General features: G+C 41.7%; 1 protein-coding gene across 12 annotated transcripts in view; it reads right to left on the bottom strand.

Moving 5' to 3' along the window:
• ep400 (E1A binding protein p400) overlaps positions 1–23,021 on the bottom strand; it is a 30,538-nt gene extending 7,517 nt beyond the window's left edge. The window contains exons 1-39 of one of the 12 annotated variants that reach the window (XM_074638679.1): positions 22,858–23,021; positions 18,517–19,874; positions 18,299–18,406; positions 18,093–18,174; positions 17,721–17,837; positions 15,636–16,030; positions 15,227–15,526; positions 14,646–14,831; positions 14,387–14,527; positions 14,202–14,280; positions 14,037–14,074; positions 13,898–13,955; positions 13,711–13,794; positions 13,043–13,147; positions 12,743–12,933; positions 12,484–12,661; positions 12,240–12,376; positions 11,962–12,131; positions 11,520–11,694; positions 11,270–11,406; positions 10,232–10,418; positions 9,567–9,736; positions 9,226–9,413; positions 8,073–8,366; positions 6,708–6,881; positions 4,977–5,129; positions 4,694–4,764; positions 4,252–4,541; positions 3,816–4,018; positions 3,489–3,658; positions 3,014–3,210; positions 2,751–2,862; positions 2,243–2,533; positions 2,054–2,128; positions 1,726–1,860; positions 1,583–1,627; positions 1,203–1,356; positions 333–568; positions 15–188 (exon numbers count right to left, since the gene is read on the bottom strand). In XM_074638679.1, the coding sequence (XP_074494780.1) occupies positions 15–188; positions 333–568; positions 1,203–1,356; positions 1,583–1,627; positions 1,726–1,860; positions 2,054–2,128; positions 2,243–2,533; positions 2,751–2,862; positions 3,014–3,210; positions 3,489–3,658; positions 3,816–4,018; positions 4,252–4,541; positions 4,694–4,764; positions 4,977–5,129; positions 6,708–6,881; positions 8,073–8,366; positions 9,226–9,413; positions 9,567–9,736; positions 10,232–10,418; positions 11,270–11,406; positions 11,520–11,694; positions 11,962–12,131; positions 12,240–12,376; positions 12,484–12,661; positions 12,743–12,933; positions 13,043–13,147; positions 13,711–13,794; positions 13,898–13,955; positions 14,037–14,074; positions 14,202–14,280; positions 14,387–14,527; positions 14,646–14,831; positions 15,227–15,526; positions 15,636–16,030; positions 17,721–17,837; positions 18,093–18,174; positions 18,299–18,406; positions 18,517–19,839 (7,323 nt within the window). In that variant the 5' untranslated portion in view covers positions 19,840–19,874; positions 22,858–23,021. The remainder of the gene's footprint in view (positions 1–14; positions 189–332; positions 569–1,202; positions 1,357–1,582; positions 1,628–1,725; positions 1,861–2,053; positions 2,129–2,242; positions 2,534–2,750; positions 2,863–3,013; positions 3,211–3,488; positions 3,659–3,815; positions 4,019–4,251; positions 4,542–4,693; positions 4,765–4,976; positions 5,130–6,707; positions 6,882–8,072; positions 8,367–9,225; positions 9,414–9,566; positions 9,737–10,231; positions 10,419–11,269; positions 11,407–11,519; positions 11,695–11,961; positions 12,132–12,239; positions 12,377–12,483; positions 12,662–12,742; positions 12,934–13,042; positions 13,148–13,710; positions 13,795–13,897; positions 13,956–14,036; positions 14,075–14,201; positions 14,281–14,386; positions 14,528–14,645; positions 14,832–15,226; positions 15,527–15,635; positions 16,031–17,720; positions 17,838–18,092; positions 18,175–18,298; positions 18,407–18,516; positions 19,875–22,857) is intronic. The other 11 variants (XM_074638680.1, XM_074638682.1, XM_074638683.1 and 8 more) reach the window with 11 other exon arrangements.
• Between the last annotated feature and the right edge of the window lie 1,265 nt (positions 23,022–24,286).

The following is a 24,286-nucleotide window of genomic DNA, read 5'->3' as shown; positions in this document are numbered from 1 at the left end:
TGCTCACTCATTACCTTGCCCTCTTCTCTGGGAATGATGACATTCTCGTAGCGGTTGCGACACTGTTTGGGCGAGCGGTAGATGCGACTGCAGGAGTTCACCACATCGCTCACCAGATCCCAATTAGGAGTGTGAGCGGGAGACACGATTGTCAGGTTCAGAGGCAACTCCAGCAGCTGCTTTACAGCCTGTCAGACACACAGCAATGATATTTGGACATTGAATGTACATATAATATAACTAGTTGTGCAATTCAAGATTTATTCATTTCCATCAACACAGCTTGGAGAGAAAGATCATCATGGAAGCAGTTAGTGGAGCCAGTACAGTACCTGAAGCAGAGCCCAGTCCTCACTGATGAGCCACTCTGGGTTGTCTTGGCCAGCCTCCGTGGCAGGTTTAACCAGCGAGGGTAGGGGCTTGGCAAAGGGCGCCTGCTGCTTGAGAGAGAAGTTCTTCTTCTGGTCCTTGCCCTCGCGCCGAACTTTCAGCATGCTGGCCTTTTCGAAAAGGGAGCGTGGAGGAATGACCGTCTCCCCGTGGCCCTTCTTCTTCTTTCTGGCTGCTGCTGGATGAACAAACTCGAGTAAGGACAGAGAAACCAAACAAACCTGCAATGACACTTCAGCATGTATCTATTCTTACAAAGTCTTTTAAAAGTCTTTCCCTTAAAGGGCGGGTCCATTATTTAATTTTTATTAGGTTTCTATATCATTCTGTAGCTTCCCGGTGGTGTTCCCTATGTATTCAAATCTGCTGCCGAAAGTCACACAGAAAGTCGCGAGGTAAAATCACTGTTTTTGTGAATGGAGTCTGGTCTGGCTTTGAAGACAGTGATATATAACGGTTTCAGTTCCCCGTCTGAAAGGGCTGTCTGACATATCGCTCTCTTCAAAGCCACCAGACTTCATTCACAAAAACAGTCATTTTACCTCGCAGAACATGGAGTATACATACAACACCACCACAAAAAATCCGAACTAACACTTTCAGAAGTTTCCAAACTTAGCACAGCTAATATTGACTCAGCTAGAGTTCACATTAATCATAACCTTATTGATTAGCTTACTTTGGTAAACTACGTCACTGATTTTTGCAACCAGTGGGCGTTTCCATTTGAAAAAAATACGGAACAGAACCCAGATAGACATTTTGCTGTACAAAGGAGCTAATGAAGGCCTTCATGACAAATCTTGTTTTACCTGAGGGGTCCATCTTGAGTCTCTTGTGCTCCTTGCGGATGTAGATAGGAGGCAGCTTGGACTCTGGCATGGGTGTGGTGTCATACATCAGCATCATCACGGAGTCGATGTAAATGTCATTGTCATCCTGTGGTGGTGTGGGTGGAGTCCAAAGCTGTGTTGGAAATTCACAAGTCAGAACATAGCCAGAAGACGAAACGGGACTATATCATGTGCCTCAATACAAATAAATGAAATCAGGAAATGAATAGTGAAGATCCAAACAAAAGATCTGTGTTAAAAATGTACACATAAAGTCAAATCCACAGTTACTGATTCTATATTACTATACACTACTAGACATCACTCAAAATATTATACATAATTTAATTTTTTCTTACCGGCATGATTTCTGTATGGCCGTCCTCTGCATCAAACACATACTCCTGTTGAAACGCAGAGAAGAGGTTAATGCCAAAAATAGCGCAGCACAATCCACACACCACTTCTTTTTTCATTAGCAGAGATCACAATGGCCACCCACCATGTTGTAGGCATCCTCTCTAGTGTAGGTGAAGAGATCTTCATCTCCCTCCATAATCTGCCGCTCCTCCTCCTCCTCCTTCAGCTTCTGCAGCTGCTGCAGCTCCCAGCCTCTCTTAGAGCACTCCAACTGCTCCTGAGGAAAATAAACATGCATCAATCAGTCACATTTATCCAAGGACAAACAGTACACAGAAATACCAACATAGTAGAGCAGAAATGATTAGTTGATGAGTGGACTGATTTCCACTTCTATACTAAAGTGAATCTGTAAATATATACCTCAAATCTATATAATAATAATTTGGTTACATTACAGTTTAAGTTACCTTGAGAGCAGTTTCGTCATCACTGATGTGGAGGAACTCCAGGTAATGCAGGGCATACCTTTCGATTGGTGTGAGCTGTTTAGGATACAAATAAACAGCATTTAATTTGATTCCCATGCATTTCTTGTATTTGTACTTTTCGGCTTCCACTAGTTTCCAACCGGTATATCTATTAAAAAAGAAAGCTACCTGTTCCATGACTGCGTTCAGCTCCTCTTTCTGAGCAGGCTCTTCTTTAGCTGGGCTCTCTGACTCCTGGTTGTCGTCTGTTGACTCCTTGCCTGCTAACTCCTCTTCCTGCTGCTGCTCTTCTTCCTCTGGCAGGGTATCCAGGTTGATGCTGTGGAGAGCCTGGATGTAGGGTCTAGCCACTCTGGGAGAGATGGCCTCAGAGGCCGATGGCTCCTGGTGAAGAACCACAAACTCCTCCACCTTCTCCCCTGAGCCTGCCTCCACCTCAAACAGATCCTGGATTGTCCGCTGAAAACACACAATATCAGGTCAGTTACGATATGTCCCCGGTTGAACCAAAGTACAGTAATGGCTCTTGGTTCCACAGAAAATGACAACTTTACCGATACACACACAAAAGGCTTTCATAGTTTGAATAAAAGTAGCTTGAAGCAATTACAAGTAATAAAGGTGAGTAAACTTTCTGAAACTCCAGGACAAAAAGGCCACAGAGAATTAATCTTACTTGTGTGAGGAAAGCCAGGGTGTAGTCAGTACCCTGGGCAGCCACCTCTCTGATCAGGTCCTTGGTGCCGTTCTTCAGCAGCTTCTCTTCAATGGAGTTCCCGCTCTCCAACCTGGGCAACACACAAAAAGTAACCAAGAGTGTCATCAAAGTCCCTCAATATCAATGTAGGTGAGTTACATCTAGAGTTTTACTAGTGTTGTGTTGAGGAACATAAAAATAACAAAGACCTAAAACAGATTTCCTTGTATTGATAATATCACCTGTATATGTGTATATCCTTGGAGCGTCCTATTTTATCACACCACTCCTGGGTGCGGGCGTCCATGCTGGGATTGAGGTCTGTGTCGTAGAAGATGATGGTGTCTGCATCAAACAAAGTCCCAATTGCAGAGCAGCAGCGGTTGGTCAGGATGCTGCAGAACACCTTCCTGTTCCTGTTAAACTTCTTCATATTCTCCTGCAGGGAAACAACACCAACCACGTGAACAGACTGATAAACGGTAATAAGAACTTTCCTGGATCATGAGGAGGAAAGACAGAGAACCTACATAATACACTCTTGCCCTTCATGGCACATGCTTGCCCACTAGTGGTCAACTAATATACCTGGTCTCCATGACAATAAAATTATACGTATCATTGCCAGTGACACAACGGCACATTTTTGATGTAGGTAACACTGGCTAAGAAGCTTGTTATAAGCATGGATTGTCAGAACTGTGGGGGTGATTTTACCTGTCGTTCGTCAGGAGAGAAGCTTTCATCGACCCGCACATAAGTGAGCTGTCTGTAGTCTAGGAAGGCCTCCAGGATGTCTAGCATCTTCACCATCTGAGTAAAGATGAGGACACGGCGGCTTTCTGACCTAAGCTTCTGCAGCAGAATGGCAAGAGCTTCCAGTTTACCTTTGGAAAAGAAAAATATCAAACGTTATTATTCTTTATTTTTGTTGTATATTAGTGGAGTTTTTACATAAATATTAGTTAGTTATATTGTAGTTATTCATACGTGTTATTCATTTTGCAGTCCCAGCTTGTTGCATGTAAAAAAAAAAGGGCTAACCTGAATCCATCTGCATTAGCGTCAGGTCAGAAAAACGGAGTAGACGTCTGGACGCCAAGTGGTGGATGTCAGCACTGTGGGGGGAAGAGGCTTCCTGTAGCCGACGCTGAAGGGACTTCTGCTCAAGGCTGTAGGGAACCGGGGGATTGGCTGCATACAGGTGAGGAGGTGGGGCTACAGCTGGAGGCACCACACATACCAGCCTAAAACATGACAATAGTCAATCAGAGAGTCATTATTTGGATTAAGAAATAAAACATATGGAATTGCTTTGTGATAAAACCCTCTCAGGTAAGTTCTTTTACAAGATGGTGGAGGAGATCATGCTTATTTCTAATACTGCACCACCAGCATGGATTTATAAGGTATTTTATGATGATTTCAAACAACAAGTGCAGAATAGACTAAAGGAGGCTTCACTACTGAGCTGACGTACCTCTTGATAAGGCTGTTGGCGGCCTCCAGGCGGTCCTCCACAGAGAGCAGAGTGGACTGCAGTGTAGAGGTGGTAGCCACGCAGGTCCTCTGGGCCCTGAGGCAGCTCTCTCTGCCCACCCACCTCCAGCCTCCAGCGGTCAGGGAAGAGTGAGCAGGCTCCGTGCTCACAGTGCATGCCTGCAGCAGGTCTGACCCGTACAATACTCTGCGGCTGCAGCGCCGCTCATTTGCTTCAAACAGGCGGCTCAAACGCTCCTTCAGCTGCTTAGTCTTTTCTTCTGAAGACTCCTGAACATTACAGTGAGAGATGGTGCACACAATTATTCATTTTCATTCAAAAATATAGTCTGCATGCTGTAAAATGCTTTGACTTCAGGTTATTAAAAAAAGCGAAAATCAGGCATTATAAACATGGCTTTGCTTGAAAGTGATATACTGACCTGAGAACCAGCATGAGTTGCAGTAGTGAGCTTTGTGGGGGCTGCTTTGGCATTTGTAGTTACACCCAACGCTTAAAAAGAAATATACAACATCAATATCTCTATTTCGTATACCAGTGTTAAAACTATTGTACAGGACAAAAGGTGTAATTTTGGGGACAAGGTAGCATTTTATGTCCCATAAAAATGCATCAACTTTCAGCATTATAATAACATATTGGTATGAGATGATGTTACTAAATAAGTGATTAAGAGACAGATATCTTCACTGTGAATGGGTCACCTTGTTGGGCTGTTGACAGGGCAGGATGAGGTGTGCCAGGTGTAGCTGAGGCGTTGGAGGCAGGGACGGCTTGTGGCATTGTTTGCATTACCATGGATCCCTGGGGCCTGATCATCTGCTGCCCTGGAGCTGACACAATCTGCAGGATGTTGCCTAAATCCATGAAAAACATTAAGCAGCAAATGTAAGAGGTGCATCTCAAAAACTAGAGTGGCCATTCAAATAAATGTGAAAAAAGTTTGCACGACAAGGCAGAAACAACAGTACATCAAGGAAACTGCAGACACTTAAGTCCAACTGAAATAGCATTTAGTCATTCCCTTTCATAGACAAAAATAATGTCAACATGTTTTTTAAAATATATTTTTAATAGTGTTTTTAATCACAAATTGGAGGGAAAAAAGGTCTCTGGGGAAATTTCAGAAAAGCTCCTTTTGGTCTTTGCAGCCGATGTTACACTGTAGATCGCGAGACACAGAGTAAACAAACTTGGGCTAAAGCCTACACGTCATGGCAGACAGCGTGTTGTTAATAGTACTGAAGAGTAATGACCACACCAGCATCTAAACAGACCAAAAGGATATTCGCAGGTACGTCTATATGCTGTTTTGGTGCGCTACAGCCATAGAATGTATATAAGAGGTGGACGTAGTTACCGTGACATCACGCATTGGTTTGTGGACTGACACTTTGAAGCCTTTGAAGTCGTATTTTTGCAACCAGAAGTGACACGAGAGGATGGAACTAAGTACAACCAAACTCTGAATAAGACGTTTTTAGGTGACCAAAAATGTTACAATTAACTTTCATGAGACGATTGAGACCATAAACTCATGTTTACAATGTTTACTGAGGTAATAAATCAAGTGAGAAGTAGGGTCATTTTCTCATAGACTTCTATACAATCAGACTTCTTTTTGCAACCAGAGGAGTCGCCCCCTGCTGGCTATTTGACAGAATGCAAGTTTAAGGCACTTCCACATTGGCTTCACTTCTCAGACCCAGAGGTAGCCCGCTCACTACAGCTGAGCAGCTCATTAGCTATCTAGCCTGCATACTGACATTAGCAGTGCACTTTTCCCTGGTGAATGTTTGGTGGCTCATTCAACAAGTTATGGTGCAGGACAAGACGTGTGTTCATGTTTGTAAGATAAGGAGTGACCTATGATAAGATGGGGTCATGCATGATGCAAGATTTGATTGGCTGAATCAAAATAAGGTCTCTATCTACGTAGACGGACGGATACCTATCGGTATTCCGTCTAATTAATGCAAAACTAGGGGGCGCCATCACAAAACCAAAAAATATAAAAAGGACAGGTGATTTACAGAGCAGATATTTATGCTGTAGCAGACAAAAAATGTGATTTAATTCCAGTTGGACTTTAAGACAAAGTGTTCATCTTTAACTGTATTCAAGACATATTTAATTCCATAAGGACTTTTCTGGCATTTAGCCTTTCACTGACAGCTGACAACAGAAAGACAGGAAACACGGGGAAAGAGGAGGATGAAATGCAACAAAGATCCCCTGCCAGGATCACACCAGGGAAGTTGCAATTATGTGGTATGCGTCTTAAGCATTAGGTCACCAGGACGCTTCCAAAATCTTGTGGACTTGCAGACAAGTAGAATAAGTATCCATAATTTCATATAAAGGTCTAAATGTCAAAAGGACACAAAGGAGAGGGTTATTTTGAGATAAAAGTGTGACAATGGGATGTACATTACCGAGTGTACCTTGGAGCTGCAAGGGCTGTCCGGTGGTGAGCTGGCGGAGCTGGCTCGGGGACAAAGTGAACTTGTTACCCTGAAACTGCAGAGTGACCGGAGTCTCTGGCTGGGAGATACGATTCTGACTGCCTGCTATGTTGGCCAGCTGGGCAATCTTCACCACATCTCCACCTTCAATGGAAAGGGAGAACAGACACTTCATCAAAGACAGCATTAAAAAGTCAAGGCTGAATTGTCTGACATTTTAATAGTTACGAAACAATACACTCTGCATCAGTTAGTTAAAGGGTGAAAAAGAGACAAAACATGCAGAACCAGGGTGGATTAATCAGAGGAACGAGCACAGCCGCCCTCCTCAACAGAACCAGAGCAGCTCCTACTTTTACAAACCCTGAAGGGGAAAGAAAATGTCTGTAAGGGCAATCCTCAGCTGAGACAGAGAGCCTGGAACATACACATACAAAAAGCACCGCACTTGATGCCTTTTCAAGGAAGTTTACTTGGGGACTGGTGTCAAACAATAATATTGTGTCAATTAAAAGTCTTTGAACACCCCCTATTTTCTCTATGAACATTTTAAACACAATCATTTATATTAATAAAATTAATTGTGGATTGTCCAGCCCAGCAGATATCAGAGAAAATGGAGTTGACAATTTGTGTGCACAAATTAGTAATAGTGATGGCAACACAATGTATTGTATTGTAAGATAATTTTCCCTTTTTATATATTAAAATACTGTGTGTTGTTACTGAAAAGGTTTCTCTGTTCACATTTGAGACGGAAAGGGTTGGCAATTTGTGGGACCAAATCCACATGCTTTGCAGTGATGCTGCTCAACATCAGAGGGAAATCATAAAATATGCAAGAAAAAAAAATAGACAACCAAAGCTTGGGATTTCTTCCTGCAGCTGGGCTGATGCAAGAGACAAAAGAATATTAGTAAACTGGGAGAAAAAAAAATATTAAAAAGGGGGAGGACATCATAATTAAGTTAAATAGTGTAGTGGTGTGTGGTTTAACATTAGTGGGTTGTTCACATTGTACATGCAGGTATCGAGAAAGAAATTGGAGAATGCTGAGGCTGTGGAGATGCTGCTGATATGGCTACAGATCTAATCTTATAGGGACCTTTTTTTATCATGAGTTGTATAACTATTAATACATATGGCATCTCTGCCATGACCAAAATTGCTGCACCACCAGTGCTGCTACCATTGCAAGATTTGTACAAAGTTATTTATCTGAGAAGACTGAACACATATCAGCAGTGCCCCAAGTAAAGGCCTCAGTGTAGAGTAGCCCATACTGTTGTGCCAGAGGTGGTGGGGAAACACTGAGAGGGAGGGGAGGCCACTTACTAGGCAACCGTGCCTGGGCCTGAGATGTAAGAACCAGCCTCTGGGACAGTATGCTGGGTTGGATGGCATGGCTGGGGGCAAGAGTTGGCCTGGGGACCTGTGCTAATGCAGGCTGGCTGATGGGAGCAATGGATCCCACAACAGTGCCAGCTAAAGTCTGGCCCAAGGCCACAGATGTAGTCCCCAACACATGCTGCCCAATGCCACCGATCCCAGAGGAGGCTACAGTGGAGGCGGCTGTGTTGCTGCTGACAGGAGGGGTAGTCTGGGCTCTCTGAGTAGCTGATCCAACCACTGTGAAGTACAAGGCAATGGGGTGCGGGACTACATGTTAGGGGTAACCTGATATTTAGTCAAATCATCGGTACGATCAAACAATTTCCTTCATACAAATCACTCAGAAGTAGTGGGCCAACACAGGATTAGAGATGTTATTGATTATTTAACGGACAGATTAATCACTGCTAACAATCTGATTGATGAAAAATCTATTACCTGACAATGAACAAAGTTGGTGTGACAGTAATTGTGCATCTCTAGTACACCATTTCCATATGTGAGGGTGTATTCAGTGGCTGCCAAGTGTCACCTTAACTGCAGTAAGTGCCTTTTGCCTGCAGTTCTTCATCTGAAATGTTGACTATGACTTTTGCTTCTTTCATTTATATCCTGGCTGTGCTGCCATTATGTCAACACAATGAAACCAGCCTACCACTACTGCATAAAAGGATAAATCTAAATAAATTAAACCTCTGTGACTAGTGAAACTTGCTAGTGAGGGTGTGCCAAACCTCTCCATAAAGTTGTAGGAGGACCTGGCCTTTAAAATTTGCCACCGTTTGTATGCTAATATGTACACACTGAACATGTTTTTAAAATGCGCTGCAAATTTTTAAGCATGACAAAGTAAATCAGATTAATTTAAATCCAAAACAGTGTTACAATCATGCAGCATAACCCAGTATGTAACACAAGGTTAAAACTAATATAAGCACATTATGCACTAGTAAAGGCAACATCACCACCGCTATAAGTGGTTAAGTTTGTCTTTTAAAGTTTGATGTTCGAGGACGCCACCTGGAATCCTTTACTCACTGTGAAAACAAAATGTCCTGTCTTTTACGGAGTGTTATTACTCCTGAAATGATCTTACCGTGAGAAGTGGCTGTAGTAGTTGCAGTGGTGACAGGGGGCTTGCCTCTGGTCTGGGCTGACTGGTTAGTGGTGGAAACAGAGGTGCTAGTAGCGGGAGAGCTCGTTGGAGGACGCTGGCCTACTGTACTTGTGATGGCAGCCAGGCGACCTTCTGGCTTTGTGCCATACTGCACTGGCTGGAACAATCTGAAAAAAAATAAAAATGATGACGTTGTTTTGATGCTAGAATGTCAATATTACAATATTAGGTTTACATTTCAGAGCAAATTGAAAACGTCCATGGATCTCCACATCAGCCATGTCACGTTACTTGGATATTTGTAGATTTTTATTGCTGACCTCATGGGTTTTATCGCACATGGCTTGGGCCGTGGCGCTGGTTCTGGAGCAGAGTGGATCTCCTCTATGAGTTGCTGAGTGATCTTTAGTTTGGGTACCGCGTCTTCAGTCTGATATCGAGTCAGTCTGTTCTCGTTATTGATCAGATCAAATATGGACATGTTTGCAATCTAGGAGGATAATGAGATAAAAAAAAACAACAGCAGAAGCGGATCAATGAAGATTGATTAGGAATATGTTTGTTTGATATAAATGATAGACAGGCAGGGTCTCAAACAAGAAACAGACACAATATAAAGTACTAAAAGGGAGGACAGTGTATTAAACTGGGAAGAAACAATGATTGCTTTTATCAAATCAACTTTTTTTCATTCAATTAGCAATTTAAACTTCAAAAAGTCAAACAATAATGACAAATGCTAATTACGAGTTTCCAGAGCCCAAAGTGATGTCAAAAAACAGCTCACTTTGTCTGTCCAATGATAATATAATATATACCAAGGTATCTATTTCATAATGTCATAAAATCCTTCATATTTGTACTCTGACAAATTACTTAAACAGACTTGCCAATTAGGTTGTAAACACATCATTTTTGAGTGACAGTTAAACAGGGCTAGCGAACATCTTGGTGCACATGAGCGATGCAAAGAACGAGCGTATACCTTGCTGGAGTCATTCTGAAGAGCTCCCAGCACCAGTGATGGGGCGTTGTATTGCAGAGAGGAGCAGAAGTAGGAGCTGCTGGTCTCCCTGGGTGCCACCAGCTCAGGGTGGTTACACACTCGCTGCAACTGCATCAAGACCTGAAGCACGCTGACAAAATGACCCGTCTTCAGCGCCTCCTGAGCTCTAGGGGAGCGCACCCAGACAGAGGACATGATTATTAACAGTTCAAAACAAACGAAAGAAGCAACCAATCTTACAAAAGGAAGGTAGTGCCATGTCTTAGAGCTGCTATGTGAAAACTTTATTTTTGTACTTATTGTATTATTTTGTACACTTGTAATGCACTGCAGAAGGATTTGTTTTGTTTTTGTAATGTTTATGTACTGAGGTGGGCCACACAGATACTGGTATTAAAAAGGTGCAGCTTTATATATTATAGACTAATCTGATTTTTGAAAGCACTTTCTGATTATAAAGGGAGTTCAGATTTATCTGACTGCTTGTAAAAAAAAGAAAAAAGTCGCCATGTGCAGTAATATAGAAAACTGATGATGCCATTCATTGAGATGCATCGAGAATCGTTGTGCATTTGAATTGTCGACAGGTGAATCGTAATCAAATCGAATCGTGAGGCCAGTGAAGATTCACACCACTAATGTTTATGTCGGTGTTTCTTATGTGTGATTTTAGCTGCCTGCTCTGGTCTGTACAGCCCTTTGGTCAACGTGGGTTGTTTTTAAATGTGCTTTATAAATACAATTTGATTTGATAACATTTAACATGATGAAAGTTACAGGCTGTAAGACATGTAATTAAGATTAAATTGCTGTCCAGTGTTTAATTTGTAAATTTCCCGAAATTCCTTGATTCACAGTATAATGTATGAATTCTATTTTTTGGCATGTCTTCAAACTCCAGTACCCATGTAAAGCCCAATTCATCCATTGTGAGATTATCAGATATTATTCTCAGCACCAGGGAAAGCCTTACTTTGATATCACAATATAACGATCCATGAGGCGCAAATGTCTCACCGTGGTTGAGTGAGGATATCCTCGTAAAGGCTCTTCTGTCTGGTGGAGAGACGGCACTTTAGGATGTGCTCGTACTTCTTGGGCAGCTGTTTCTCCACGTCCCTTTTAGAGCGCCTCAGGATGAAAGGCTGGATCATCTACAGTTAGGAGTAATGTGCAAGGATTGCAGGTGAGGCAAAATAAATCATGTTTCTGAATGTTAATGTGGCACAGTTTAATAGGCAGAGGACTTTACAGGCTCTATACCCACCCTGTGCAGGCGGATGACCAGTTTGTGGCAGTAGTCCTGGTTCTGGTCGGTGCCTGCCTTAACAGGGAAGTCAGAGTAGGATCTGGTGATTCCTGGCAAAAGGAAGTGGATCATGGTCCACAACTCCTTTAGAGTATTCTGTAGAGGAGTGTTGATGAGGAGAATCCTCTGCTCACTGCAAGAAGCACAGAAATATCTCACTTGTTAAAAGCACCTGGCAAGTGATTTCATACAGAAAGACAATAATCCCTGACATGGACATTATCTCGTCAGTGAAATAATTTGCCCCAAACTACTCGCACATGCACATGGATATCCGTCTCTCCCCAACAGCCAAAACAGAAAACAAAAGCTTGTGATCCACATTACAGATTACAAATAAATTAACAAGCCTGAAAATTTGAGGAACTGGAATCAATATCATGTTTATCGCCCTGCTCACCTCCTTAGAGCGAAGACTGTTTCCCAGTGTTTCTGAGTCATGTTTTTGATGAGCTGCACCTCATCTAGGACCAGATGCCTCCACCTTCTCCTCAGAAAATGACTCTGGTCTTTCATCAGCAGCTTGTAGGATGTCACACATACATGGAAGCTGTTGGCTTCCCCCCACCACTGTAAAGATCATTGATCAGATGATATGTTATCACATTTACAAAAACAAAAGGCCTTCTGTATTGAGTAATGTCGCCAATATGTGTTGTTTAAATACAGCAAAATTACCATTCTCTTAGATCTGCGCTCCCTTCTGTTGCCGAGGTACAGGAGGATCTTCAGGCCAGGACACCAGCGCTTGAACTCCACCTCCCAATTTAGCAACTTGCACGTCCTTACTACAATAAGGTGTGGGCCCCAGATGCCTGTGGACAAAAGAGACTAAGTCTTAATTACATTCACTATTAAAAAATAAGAATAATGAAAATATTCACTATTAAACAATTGTGTATATCTTTGAACAGAGGCATACCCTCTTGGCCAGCTAATTGGGCCATGTAAGCCACCGTCTGTACGGTCTTGCCGAGGCCTGTCTCATCGGCAAGGATGCCATTGAGGTGTTTCTTGTGAAGGTTTACCAGCCAGTCCACACCAATCTGCTGATACTCTCGCAGCGACCCATGCAGTAGAATAGGAGCTGGGCTGCGGGTCTAGTAAAATAAAAGATCAGTTAAAACATGATAAAAGGCATCTTTTTCTTTTGTGTGTTTGTGCGCTTATGTGTGTCTTACTGAGGAAGTGGTCCTGAAGCTGCCCTTGGGCAGGATGAGCTCTGTGGCAGCAGCCACTTCAGCTATGTCTCTGGCAGGCTTCCCATCAGAGTCAGAGGAAGTGGCTTTATCAGCACCACGGTACTGGTCCACACTCAGAAGGGAGTCTATCAACACTGCCTCCGGTGGACTGCCTGTACGACACTCCATTTCTGGAAAATAAAGAATATCAACTATGTCACACATCACATCATTCACAACCATTACAGGCTACAACAGCGACAACTTCACGACAACTTCATTTTTCAATTACAAACGCACCTTCAGTCTCTTCCATGTCATCCTCATCACTAGGATGAGGCCACTCAAAGTTGTCAGCGTAGGCGCCGGCGTACTGCTTCTTCAAAGCATCAAGAGGCATCTCAGCTAAAAGCCAAATACAAAACCAATTGAGCAAACAAAGACACAAAGATTCTGGTACTTGTATGGTATATTTCACTAAGCAGCAAAAATGAAAAATGTAATGTGTATGTAATAATTTTTACTAATTTGTTGAGAAGAGAAAATGATATATTGCCCAAGAATATTTTCAGAGTATAAATACCAAATGTGTGTTTAACTCACCATTATGGGCAACAGCATAGCATGTTTGTTAACAACATCATGTGTAAACTATGCAAATTTGTTTTAACGCCACTAATTTCTTTAACGTAACTTGGGACTTTTAGGTTGTAGTGGGCTCAGTTGTAAAGATAGAGTGAAGATACTGGCATCATATTTCTGTCTATATAAAATTCAAATAAGGCTACTCTAGGCAAAAACTACTGTGTTGGTAACACTACTCCCAGCGGTACGGAGTGTCAGTATGTGCTGTGTACCTCCCAGTCTAATGTCAGTTTATAAAAACTGGATACCACCAAAGCCTAGTTTACTGATAAACTGAATATACTGCATGTTGTGCACAAGAGAATATCATAGAAAATAAGTACCATCTTTGGCCAGGTCAACCAACTCTGCTTTGTGGTCTGCTTCCCCCTCCATGAACTCCTGTTCCTCTATGGTGCCCTCTTCATCTGGGAATAAAAGAAAAGACAAATAACGATCAGTTGCAAATACTTTTGCAGAGTAAATGCAATTGTACACACTCTTTGAACTTCCATGTTATTATTAACATACCATGTTCATCAACCAAAGACGAACTTGATTTTCTTTTCTTAGTCGAAGTCGCCACCTCCTATAAAAAGAAAAAAAATATATATCAAAAAATATACACAAGATGCAAAAGGTGTATTTGCATTGTCAGTGCAGCACCTACCTCTTTATCAGCTTTCACTCCTGTTGACTGACCAGGTACTGTAACGAGAAATTTGAGTTCATTACAAAAAATCGGGTTTGAGCCGGAGCCAGTGGAAAGTAAAGGTTTATGATGTAGAGCAAATCAACGGTGTTTTATTTTTGCTAGTTTCCTGGTGGGACGTACCTTTGGCTGAGGCCTTTTGTAAGCTGAGTGCTTTGAGCCTCTTCTCATAAATTTCAAACTGGAGTTTAATTTCCACAACCTGACAGAAAAAATAAATAAATTAAGACTTATAAAAACACTGTTATTATTTATAAATCATGACAGCGTTTCACAATTAGACAAAACAAATAAATAAATAAACATACCTGCTCGATGTTTGCCCAGAAGAATTCCACCTCTCGGGCAATTGTGCTGGCAATGTGACGGAGATGAATTTCCCTTTCTTTCTTTGTCCTCTCTTCACTTTTCTTCTGCTCTTGATGGTAACGGGCACACGTGCGAACAAGCTGTAGTGGAGACACATGAGACAGTTTGGACATCAGTTTCTGTAGCGACTCCTCCTTTTGTTGTGCTGATGTGAAATTTCACATTTCTCTACGGTGAATTACGCCATCTCTGCCGTACCTTCTTAGCAGCAGCCTCTTTCCATCTCCTCTCCTGGGCAAAGTCAGCTGCCATCCACTGCATCTCCTCCAGGAGGTAGTCCCAGTGGGACTTCGGACGTGAGGATTCCACAAGCTTGGGGAGCCGACTGGCGGACCACTGGCCCTCCTTCCTTAGCTCAGAGATGCGCTGATGCACTTGACTCTCCTGGGAAATAGAGACCGCATGTGACATCAGAATAGAAATCAAGAATATTTATCATTGTTCAGTTGCTCCAATGAGAGACATAAGGTGTTGAACCGCGGAATTAAAACTTCAAAGAGCATACTCAAATACAACATGCACAAAAGCAGAACAGAATACAAAAAACAGACATCGATGGGCCGGGTCAATAACCGTATGTCAATTATTCTTATTTATCAAATGCCATTATAAAAAAACTATGAGGAAGTTAAAAGTATAAATCTTTGCTTTCATTAGGAAAAACTGCTGACAGTTTTGAAGATTCAACGACAACACATAAGTATATTTAAGACATTTAAAGAAACTACATCTATTCAAGCCAATATTATTTGCAAACCAAGTGTGCTTAGGGAACTCACCAGTTTGGCCTGCTCAACTTGCTTATCTTGAGCACCCTCCTGTGAGGACTGCATGGTCGCACTTTGACCAAAGCCACCAATTTTGACTGCGGATATGCCATTGGTTCCAGTCAGTTTGGACTGGGTGCTTGGGTTGATGTTGGAGCCATGAGGGCGGAGCGGACTTGCAGTATGGGGGGTTGGAACAGAATTGGGAGCAGAGAGGGGAGCAGGAGATATGGATGTCATGGATATCGAGTTGGTCATAATCCTCTGAACTGGCTGGTTTGATTCGGTACCAGGGCGAGCAAGTGCCACCGTCTATAATGAAGGGAGAAAAAAAATATTCTTAAGAAGACAATTTGCAGTACCATCATTTAAACATAAACATACATGAAAACTGTATTTGTATGGTTTCAGGTAGACTGACCGCTTGTCCTGGCTGTAGTATGGCCTGGGGTTGTTGCTGCTGGGGCTGCAACTGGAGATGAAGACCTGGCTGCATCTGCTGCTGCAGTTGGGCCTGGAGCTGTGTGTGGGGGTTTACTGCAGCCAGGACAGGCCCACCTGCCTGCACCTTCACCTGTGCCTGGAGCTGACCACCAGGATGAGCTGTGTTATCCACTAACTGAGCCTGCTGAGAGAGCGTCATGGACAGGCTTGCCATTGGAAGGCCACCTTGGGGCAACCTGCTAGGCAGCTGGGGAGGAGGGGTGTGCAGGCTGGCTGCGTTCTGCACTGGAGGTCCTTTGGAGTGGTCGTATTGTTGCTGGTTCTGCTTCTGTCCTGCAATGTGGACCGCTTGAGGAGTAGGCGGCATCCCGCCTGTACACATAGTGACCAAATTATAGGACAAACAAAGGGGTGGTATAGAAAGCAACACAGAGAAAGACGGTAAAGATCAAGTTTACAATCTTGTCATCTTAAGTGAAGTGTTTTGTAAATGTCGTAATGTGCTCTTGCTTGAATAAAAAGGTATTAAATACCATTAAGTTGTAACTTTCCCTTAATATATGTTTGAGAGACCGATTTAAATAAGTTACATCTTTTGAAGCTAATGAGTAAATAATGAAAGAGTACTCAAAAAAGTACTTAAATTATAGATGACAGTTTGAGCTTCAGCTATGAGAGCTCCTCAGAACCTTGAACTAGATGTTCTCTATGAATCAACAGTAGTTTACTACTTCCTGATGGTCAGAGTGGAAACTAATGAAAGTCATACAGCAAGATGATTACAGAAGAAATTAAATCAATGTCAGAATCTACATGTCTCTCAAATAAAATACTACTTTGATTAATGCAAAACCAAAATATTGCATTTCAAATGTTGAGAGAATGTGGTTAAAACATCAAAAATTATACGTGCAATAAGAGAGGTTTTTAGAGAGGTAGAATAGAAGTGTTACAAAGCAAAATGAAAAAAAATAACTTTTCATAATAAAGAGACAGGGAGAAGAAAGGGGAAATAAAAAGACAGAGCGGACACTCACAAAAACACCATGTTTGGCATGCATGAAGCGATGTCATTCTAGCGGTAACCAAGGCATCTGGATGCCTCACATAGCGACAAAGCACAGAGGTGAGCAAAAGGACAGACATGGGGTCTTGCAGACAGCAGGCCTGAGCGGAGCTGTGCACACTAAAGCAGCACCTGCCTTACCTCTCTGCACGTCACACCACCTTGCCTAGACGCCATCAACACCTGGCCCTGACACACCCACACCACCGCAATCGCAAAAACCTGTGTCGTGAACGCAACTCCTCCACATGATTCCCCTCCTACTTAGACTGAGGGAAAGAAGCCAAGTCAGAACAAAATGCCATGAAGTAACATGGAAGGAAATCAACTAAATGTGAACATGAGATAAATAAAGACACGCTTGAAGATGTGACGTATGAATTTAAGATTGATGATTTTGAATCCCTGTTGATGATGCAAGGACGGACAATCGGAGAGGAAAAGACTTGTGAAGGAATGACAATGGGAAACCAAAAGGAAGAGTGATACGTGGATTCATAAAATGGGAAAACAAGCAAAACCCATTGGAAAGGGAATTTATTCCCACAGGGTTCCCACTTTCTGTGATCCACCTCCAAATAAGATGAAAATCCATCAGCACGGGAAGGTCTGTCCAAATAAAGATGACGAACAGGAACAAACTTCAGAAAGGAAGAGATGGATAACGACGGGTGATCAATAGTTAAAACAAAAAAGGAAAATCATAAGACATGGCATCTTCCCATCGAGTGGCTACTCTTCTTCAGACTTGGATTGTCTTCTTCCCAATTTATCCTGACAGAGAGAGATGGTGTTGGTACAGCTAAGACTGAACCTCCTGTGGACTGCTGAGAAATCCAGCACATGGATGAAGATCTTTTTGTTGATGCTGCTTGAAGTTTGTTTGTAGAAGATGAATGTTGTGATTCACTTTTTTAAATCTCCTTAGTTTGAGGAAGGGGATGCGTCCAGCAGCATCGAACAGAACACAGAACGGCCTGGTAGTAGCACTCCTACCTTGCGCAGTTGGCATAAGCTGCTGGAGCGGAACGCCAGGTGATCCTAGAGCTACACCAGGATGCTGGAAAATCAGCCCATGGCGACCAACGTCAATCCGGGACCTCTTAGCCTGATCTGGGATTTAAAACACACAATACCCTCATAACGCAAAAAAAGAGCACTCGGCACAGAGCAATGACCTTCGGAAGACCTTACAGGTCACCTCTCCTTCCTCGGGTTAAGACTTCAACACAGAGCGCTAGTAGAGGGTGCCAAATATCTAAAAGCAGAAGCAATTAGAGGGAGAAAAGAAAACAAACAGAAAAGAAAGCAAACAGGGAGGAAACAAAGCAACATCAGAGAGACAGGAGTCTACGATCCTTGCCCTACCTGCTTGCACCATAGCCTGTTGCCTCTTAAAGGCATCCATGTCTCCAGGGTTTGTATGGGTGCCAGCAGTCACTTGGTGTCCCTGCAAAAACAACCCCTCAAGGAATTAGTGACGGATTAGCAATAAATAGATTCTCAATAGAATTGAAGAGAGAAACAGATAATTTCATTGCAATAAGTGCATAAACAAGTGTTGCCTCTGTCACCTGAAACTGCTGCTGGACAGAGAAAGCTGCAGAAACATTGGGAGGAAGCTGTGTTGCTATGGCAACTGGTGTCACTGCTTGGCCATCCTTTCCAGTACCAACCTTTACCTGAAAAATACGCAGATTTGAAAGATGAACATTTATTGGATGAAATTAACTGTTTTCTCATTGTAAAATTCCTACTTGATCTCACACTAAGAACCAGCCAAATGTAATACCTCATCATTGATGACCTCAGACTGTTCTTCGTCTTCCTCTTCATCTTCAAGGTCCAAGTCGTTCTGTCTCAAGTAAGTATACAAGGGAACACAAGGCTTCTTCTTAAAAGCTACGTAGTCCATCATGTTCCCTTTGAGGTGCTGCAGAAAGAAAAGCTCAATCAGGTATTCTTTGAACACTTCTTTCAGGCTCTCCATCTTTTTGTTGTGGTGCTCCAAGCACAGTTTCCTCAGCTGGGCAATCTCTGGAGTAGAAGGAGCAATTTCCTCTAACTTCTTGGGAACCTGCTTCTTCATAGTGGCCACAGTCATGCTGGTGGGTGCAAGAGGATTGTTGGGATTCCCTTGGGGTGGACTGGTGAGGGATGGGCTAGACGGTGGAATGGAGGAGGGCATACTGAATGACGCTGTGGCTGTGGTTCCAACTCCAGCAACCACACCCTGTGACGTCTTCTCAAATATCATAGGCCGTGCCAGCTGTCCTTGAATGATACTGCTGATCTGTGGAGGTAGGTTGGAAGTGGTGATGTGACCAGGACTGCCCAGATTGGGGAGAGCAGCACCGGTGGCCACAGGACTTTGAGGTCCGTGGTGGTGGATGGTGCCTCCAGTCTGTGAGTGAGGCTGAGAGAGCCGGCGTTCCCTCACAGAGCCCGGTGCTCCTGGAGAGGCCAACTGTATCTGGCCAGGTGTGGCTGAGGCAATCTGGGTCAGTCCTGTCCCTTCCTGGTAAACAAAGTGGCCACTTCCCGATGGACTGCCTAAACTGATTTGCCGCACTAACATACCAGCTTCAACAAATCGGGTTGGACTCTGGCCACACACACCCAACACTGTTGCAGGTGCTCCTGGCCTTGTCACGCCTTGCAGAGGGACTGGGCTGTGCTGGGTGGGACTTTGCGGCTGCATGGGCTGGGGCACGGGTGAGGTGACCTGGATGTAGGAGGATGGAGCATGCTCAAACCTCCACTGAGGTGTAGTATGCTGGAAGCCAGGGGATGCTGGGTTCTGGATAGGAAGTGGAGTTAAGGTGATCTGCTGGTTACCAGTCACCATCTGTCCCACATTTTGTAATGTGATGTTCATGTTCTGGCCAGTGACTGGACTGCGACTCATGATTATCTGATAATTGGGCGACTGAGGAGCTGAAGGGCTGGCAGCAGAGGAAAATGTGGTCACAGGGGATTGAGGGTGGTTAACTGTAGCTTGCTGCTGTGTGACTGCCATGGTGGGCTGCTGCTGCTCCTCTGCATCAGCCCCACTGGCAGACTTGGATCTCTGAAGCTGTCGTTGCATATTCTGTGATCCACTTCCATGGTGCATTGCGTGACACTGTTACTATGTCTAAACACAACAATCTGTGGAAAGGGCAAAGCAAAAAACAACAATAAGTGATTTTTAACTATTGAATGTGACCCAAAAAGAAAGCGATCAGATAGCTTCGCCTGGTAGGTCACTCAAATATATTCCATACATTAGGAACACATGGTTACATAACATAAATACATCCAAACTGGTCCCAGATCTCAAACACCTTAATAAATTGTAATTTAAATAGGTTCTCTATAAAACAGCTTATACAGACAATATGCATTTGTCAATTGTCAGAAATAATGCCATACCATTAGGAACGTACCTAAGGAAATCCCTTTAATATCTCTGGATGTATTAAGTCATTTTCAGCAGTGTTGCAACTTAATGAGCACCAGTGGTGCTTCATGGCGATATTGGATTTTTTCCCCCATTTGATTTTACGTTATTGTGACAATGTGAATGATGATTGTGTTGTTCCTTAATTTGACAGGCATATAATTAACTGGATTAATCTAAAACCAGCATTCCTGTCCAGTTATTCTACAAACTATTTCTCACTTTATTCAACAGAAAATTAACAAAATCATGATCAATATCTTGACATAAAAATTGCATACACTGTGACAGAGGATTTTCTCCACATCACCCACTTCTTGTACTACACTGGTATACATGACCAATCTTATGTAAATACACAAATAAGAGGTCCACATGCATTTATACTAATGTAATGTAGATATATGCTTGACAACTTGCACATCATCACACACATTCAAATGTGATTATTGAGTGTACAGCTATGGTGTGTGTTAATAGCAAAGTAGGGAAGAATTGTTACCTTTAACACCAGAACATACACCTTTGCAAGTAGTTCTGGTTATATATTATGTTTTAACATTAGATATTTAACATAATATGATGTTAACTACAACCCATCTTTGCACTTGTGTGCACTTTTATCAGAATCAGAATGGTGTTTATTGCCAGGTGTAAGAGGTATACACTAGGAATTTGCTTTGGTTTTGTTGCTGCAAGTAAGCAGTATAATAACAAAAGAATAGATAAAAACATTAGAATAAAATAAGAATAAAAAAATTGAAATTCTACTATTATAACATATACAAAATAAGCTATAAACAAAAATAAACATGATATAAACAGATAGTGCAAATATTGCCAGTGTGCAGATATAACGTGAGAGTCCCCTGTAATGGAAATGATAGGGTTGACCTTGTTGACCACTGTGAATCAGCCAAAATCAACCTGCATACCAAACAAAGGTCATCTACTGATACTGGTGATGGAGATCTGTACTGTTAGCGTTCCTGTTGGCCTATTACAGTTTGTTGTAGACTAACACTGTGACTTTGATTTTCTCCACATCACCCACTTCTTGTATTACACTGGTATACATGACCAATCCTAAGTAAATACACAAATAGAGGTCGCTTGACAACTTGCACATCATCACACATTAAAATGTGATTATTGAATACAACTATGGTGTGTGTTAATAGCAAAGTAGGGAAGAGTTGTTATCTTTAAGACCAGAACATACACCCTTTGCAAGCAGTTATGGTTATATATTATGATGTTTTCACATTACATATTTAATGTAATATGATGTTAACTACAACCCATCTTTGCACTTGTGTGCACTTTTAGATATAACGTTAGAGTGTCCTGTAATGGAAATGATAGGGTTGACCTTGTTGACCTGGTGATGGAGATCTGTACTGTTAGCGTTACTGTTGGCCTATTACAGCGTTGAGAAACTCTCGAGTTTGTTGTAGACTTACACTGTGACTTTGTTTTTTTCCACATCACCCACTTCTTGTACTACACTGGTTTACATGACCAATCTTAAGTAAATACACAAATAGAGGTCCACATGCATTTATACTAATGTAACATAGATATACGCTTGACAACTTGCACATCATCACACATATTAAAATGTGGTTATTGATTACAGCTATGGTGTGTTAATAGCAAAGTAGGGACGAGTTGTTTTCCTTTAAGACCAGAACATACACCTTTGCAAGCAGTTATGGTTATATATAATGATGCTTTAACATTGCATATTAATAATAGTAATATGACGATAACTACAACCCATCTTTGCACTTGTGTGCACTTTTATCAGAATCAGAATGGTGTTTATTGCCAGGTGTAAGAGGTATACACTAGGAATTTGCTTTGGTTTTGTTGCTGCAAGTAAGCAGTATAATAACAAAAGAATAGATAAAAACGTTAGAATAAAAAATTGAAATTCTACCAATATACAATATACAAAATAAGCTTTAAACAAAAATAAACATTGCTATAAACAGACACTTTTGCAAGCAGTTATGGATATATATTATGATGTTTTAACATTACATATTAATAATAGTAATATGACGTTAACTACAACCCATCTTTTGCACTTTGTGTGCACTTTTAGTGTGTGTCCTGCAATGGAAATGATAGGGTTGACCTTGTTTACCACTGTGAATCATGCAAAGCCAACCTGCATACTAAACAAAGGTGATACTGGTGATGGAGATCTGTACTGTTAACGTTACTGTTGGCCTATTACAGCCTTGAGTGTGTTGTAGACTAACGTTACCCTTACTCCTTTATACACAGCACTTGATTTACAACCAACACTCCCTACATATAGCAGTATGTCTTAGCTACTGGCTTAAATATTCATTGTTTGTTAACGTTTAGCTCCCACTTCCAGTTTCGGTCCGGGGCGTAACGTTAGCTAGCTATTAGCAACACAATGAGACATAAAACACCTGCATTAATCAAAATAAAGAGGTATAGACTGAATGTTGGGTGATAAATACACTAAGTAGATTATAAATATTAACCCGTAACATCCTTAATGATGCTGTCTGCGTTGTTTCAGTAGTTATAACGACTCGCGCTGCGGGACGCGTGCTAGCAGCCGATGCTAACGATGTTAGCTTGTTATTGCTAGCAGGCCAGTTTACAATGAATTCAATTACATTTTATCATCTCAACAGAGTTACTTACGGGGATGTGGGCTTCTGTAGTAGTTTCATAAATCCTTAGTCATGTTTACATATAAGTCACATGCTGTAACACAAATGTTATTCCGCGTAAATAATGAAATCTGGATGTTTGCTAGCGGCTACTCAATATTTCATTCAGCAACATGGCGACCAGCGGTGACCCGGAAGTCCTTCCGTCTCCAGGAAGTTGGCCTCGAAACAGGATTATTTTCAGTATAAGAGCATATTTTAGTACATTTTATTCTTAGTGGCAGTAACAGCCAGATGTTTTACTTACTTTAACAGCAGCACAATAATAGAAGCATAGCTGGGAGGAAGGTTTGGCTTCAGTGAGAAAACGCAAAACTTATTGTTTTATAAATATTGGATTTTTAATGATAAGAAGTAACTGAGACAATATGATTCATTTTGGGTTGTCAATGTTGTAAATTGGTTAAAAATGTTAACGGCAAGGCAAGGCAAGGCAAGGCAAGGCAAGGCAAGGCAAGGCAAGGCAAGGCAAGGCAAGGCAAGGCAAGGCAAGGCAAGGCAAGGCAAGGCAAGGCAAGGCAAGGCAAGGCAAGGCAAGGCAAGGCAAGGCAAGGCAAGGCAAGGCAAGGCAAGGCAATATATATATTTGCACATATATAGAACTGCACAAAATCCAGTCAATGAAAAAAACAAACAAGAAATGTGTCAGGAGAGGTCAAGAAGAAAGATCTAAACTAACATAATTTAAAAAATACAACAAAAGTTAAACAACAACGAGAAGTACACAAAATGTGAAGAAAAACCTAACCAAACAGTGGAAAACAATCCAATAAAAACAATGAAATACATACAAAAGAAACAGTACAGAAAAAAAGAAAATGTATCTAAACATATCAAAAGATAATTAGACATCATGAATTAAATATGTAATTTCCTTTTAAAATGTTCAGCATTAAGACATAATTAAAACAGTTATAAAAACATAAAAACATTAAAGATTATAAAATAAAATAAAAACAAGCTAAAAATAAAAGCTAGGATTGAAGCTAAAATAGAATATAACACACAAGAGTAAAAGCTCTAGTGCAGTATTAGATCATTATTTGGTTTAATAAAAGGCAGCAGCAAACAGGAAAGTTTTAAGCTTTGATTTAAAAGAACTCAAGAGTTTCAGGGCCTGTGGGAAGACTCCTGAAACAAGAGATGCATTAACAATCTGTAAAAGCTCTGAGACCATACAATCTGATTGAAAAGGCCTGTTGGCAGAATGTCAAGGCAGCAGGAGGAGGATTTTAGATGTTGTATGATTTCCTCCAGGTATGTCTGATTTATTGGATACAATTGTGTCATGTTATTTGCACCAAGTTTAAGTGGACGCAGGGGCAACGAACATCCTGTACCTGATAAGGAGGAAGTGACTGTTTGTCTGATTTTGTGAATTTTTTCTGTGAACAAAAGGT

Source organism: Sebastes fasciatus, chromosome 6 (genome assembly GCF_043250625.1).
Source record: "Sebastes fasciatus isolate fSebFas1 chromosome 6, fSebFas1.pri, whole genome shotgun sequence".
In the NCBI taxonomy this organism is placed as follows: domain Eukaryota; kingdom Metazoa; phylum Chordata; class Actinopteri; order Perciformes; family Sebastidae; genus Sebastes; species Sebastes fasciatus.
The sequence above is the reverse complement of the archived record's forward strand: the minus strand, read 5'-3'. Positions and strand labels throughout refer to the sequence as shown.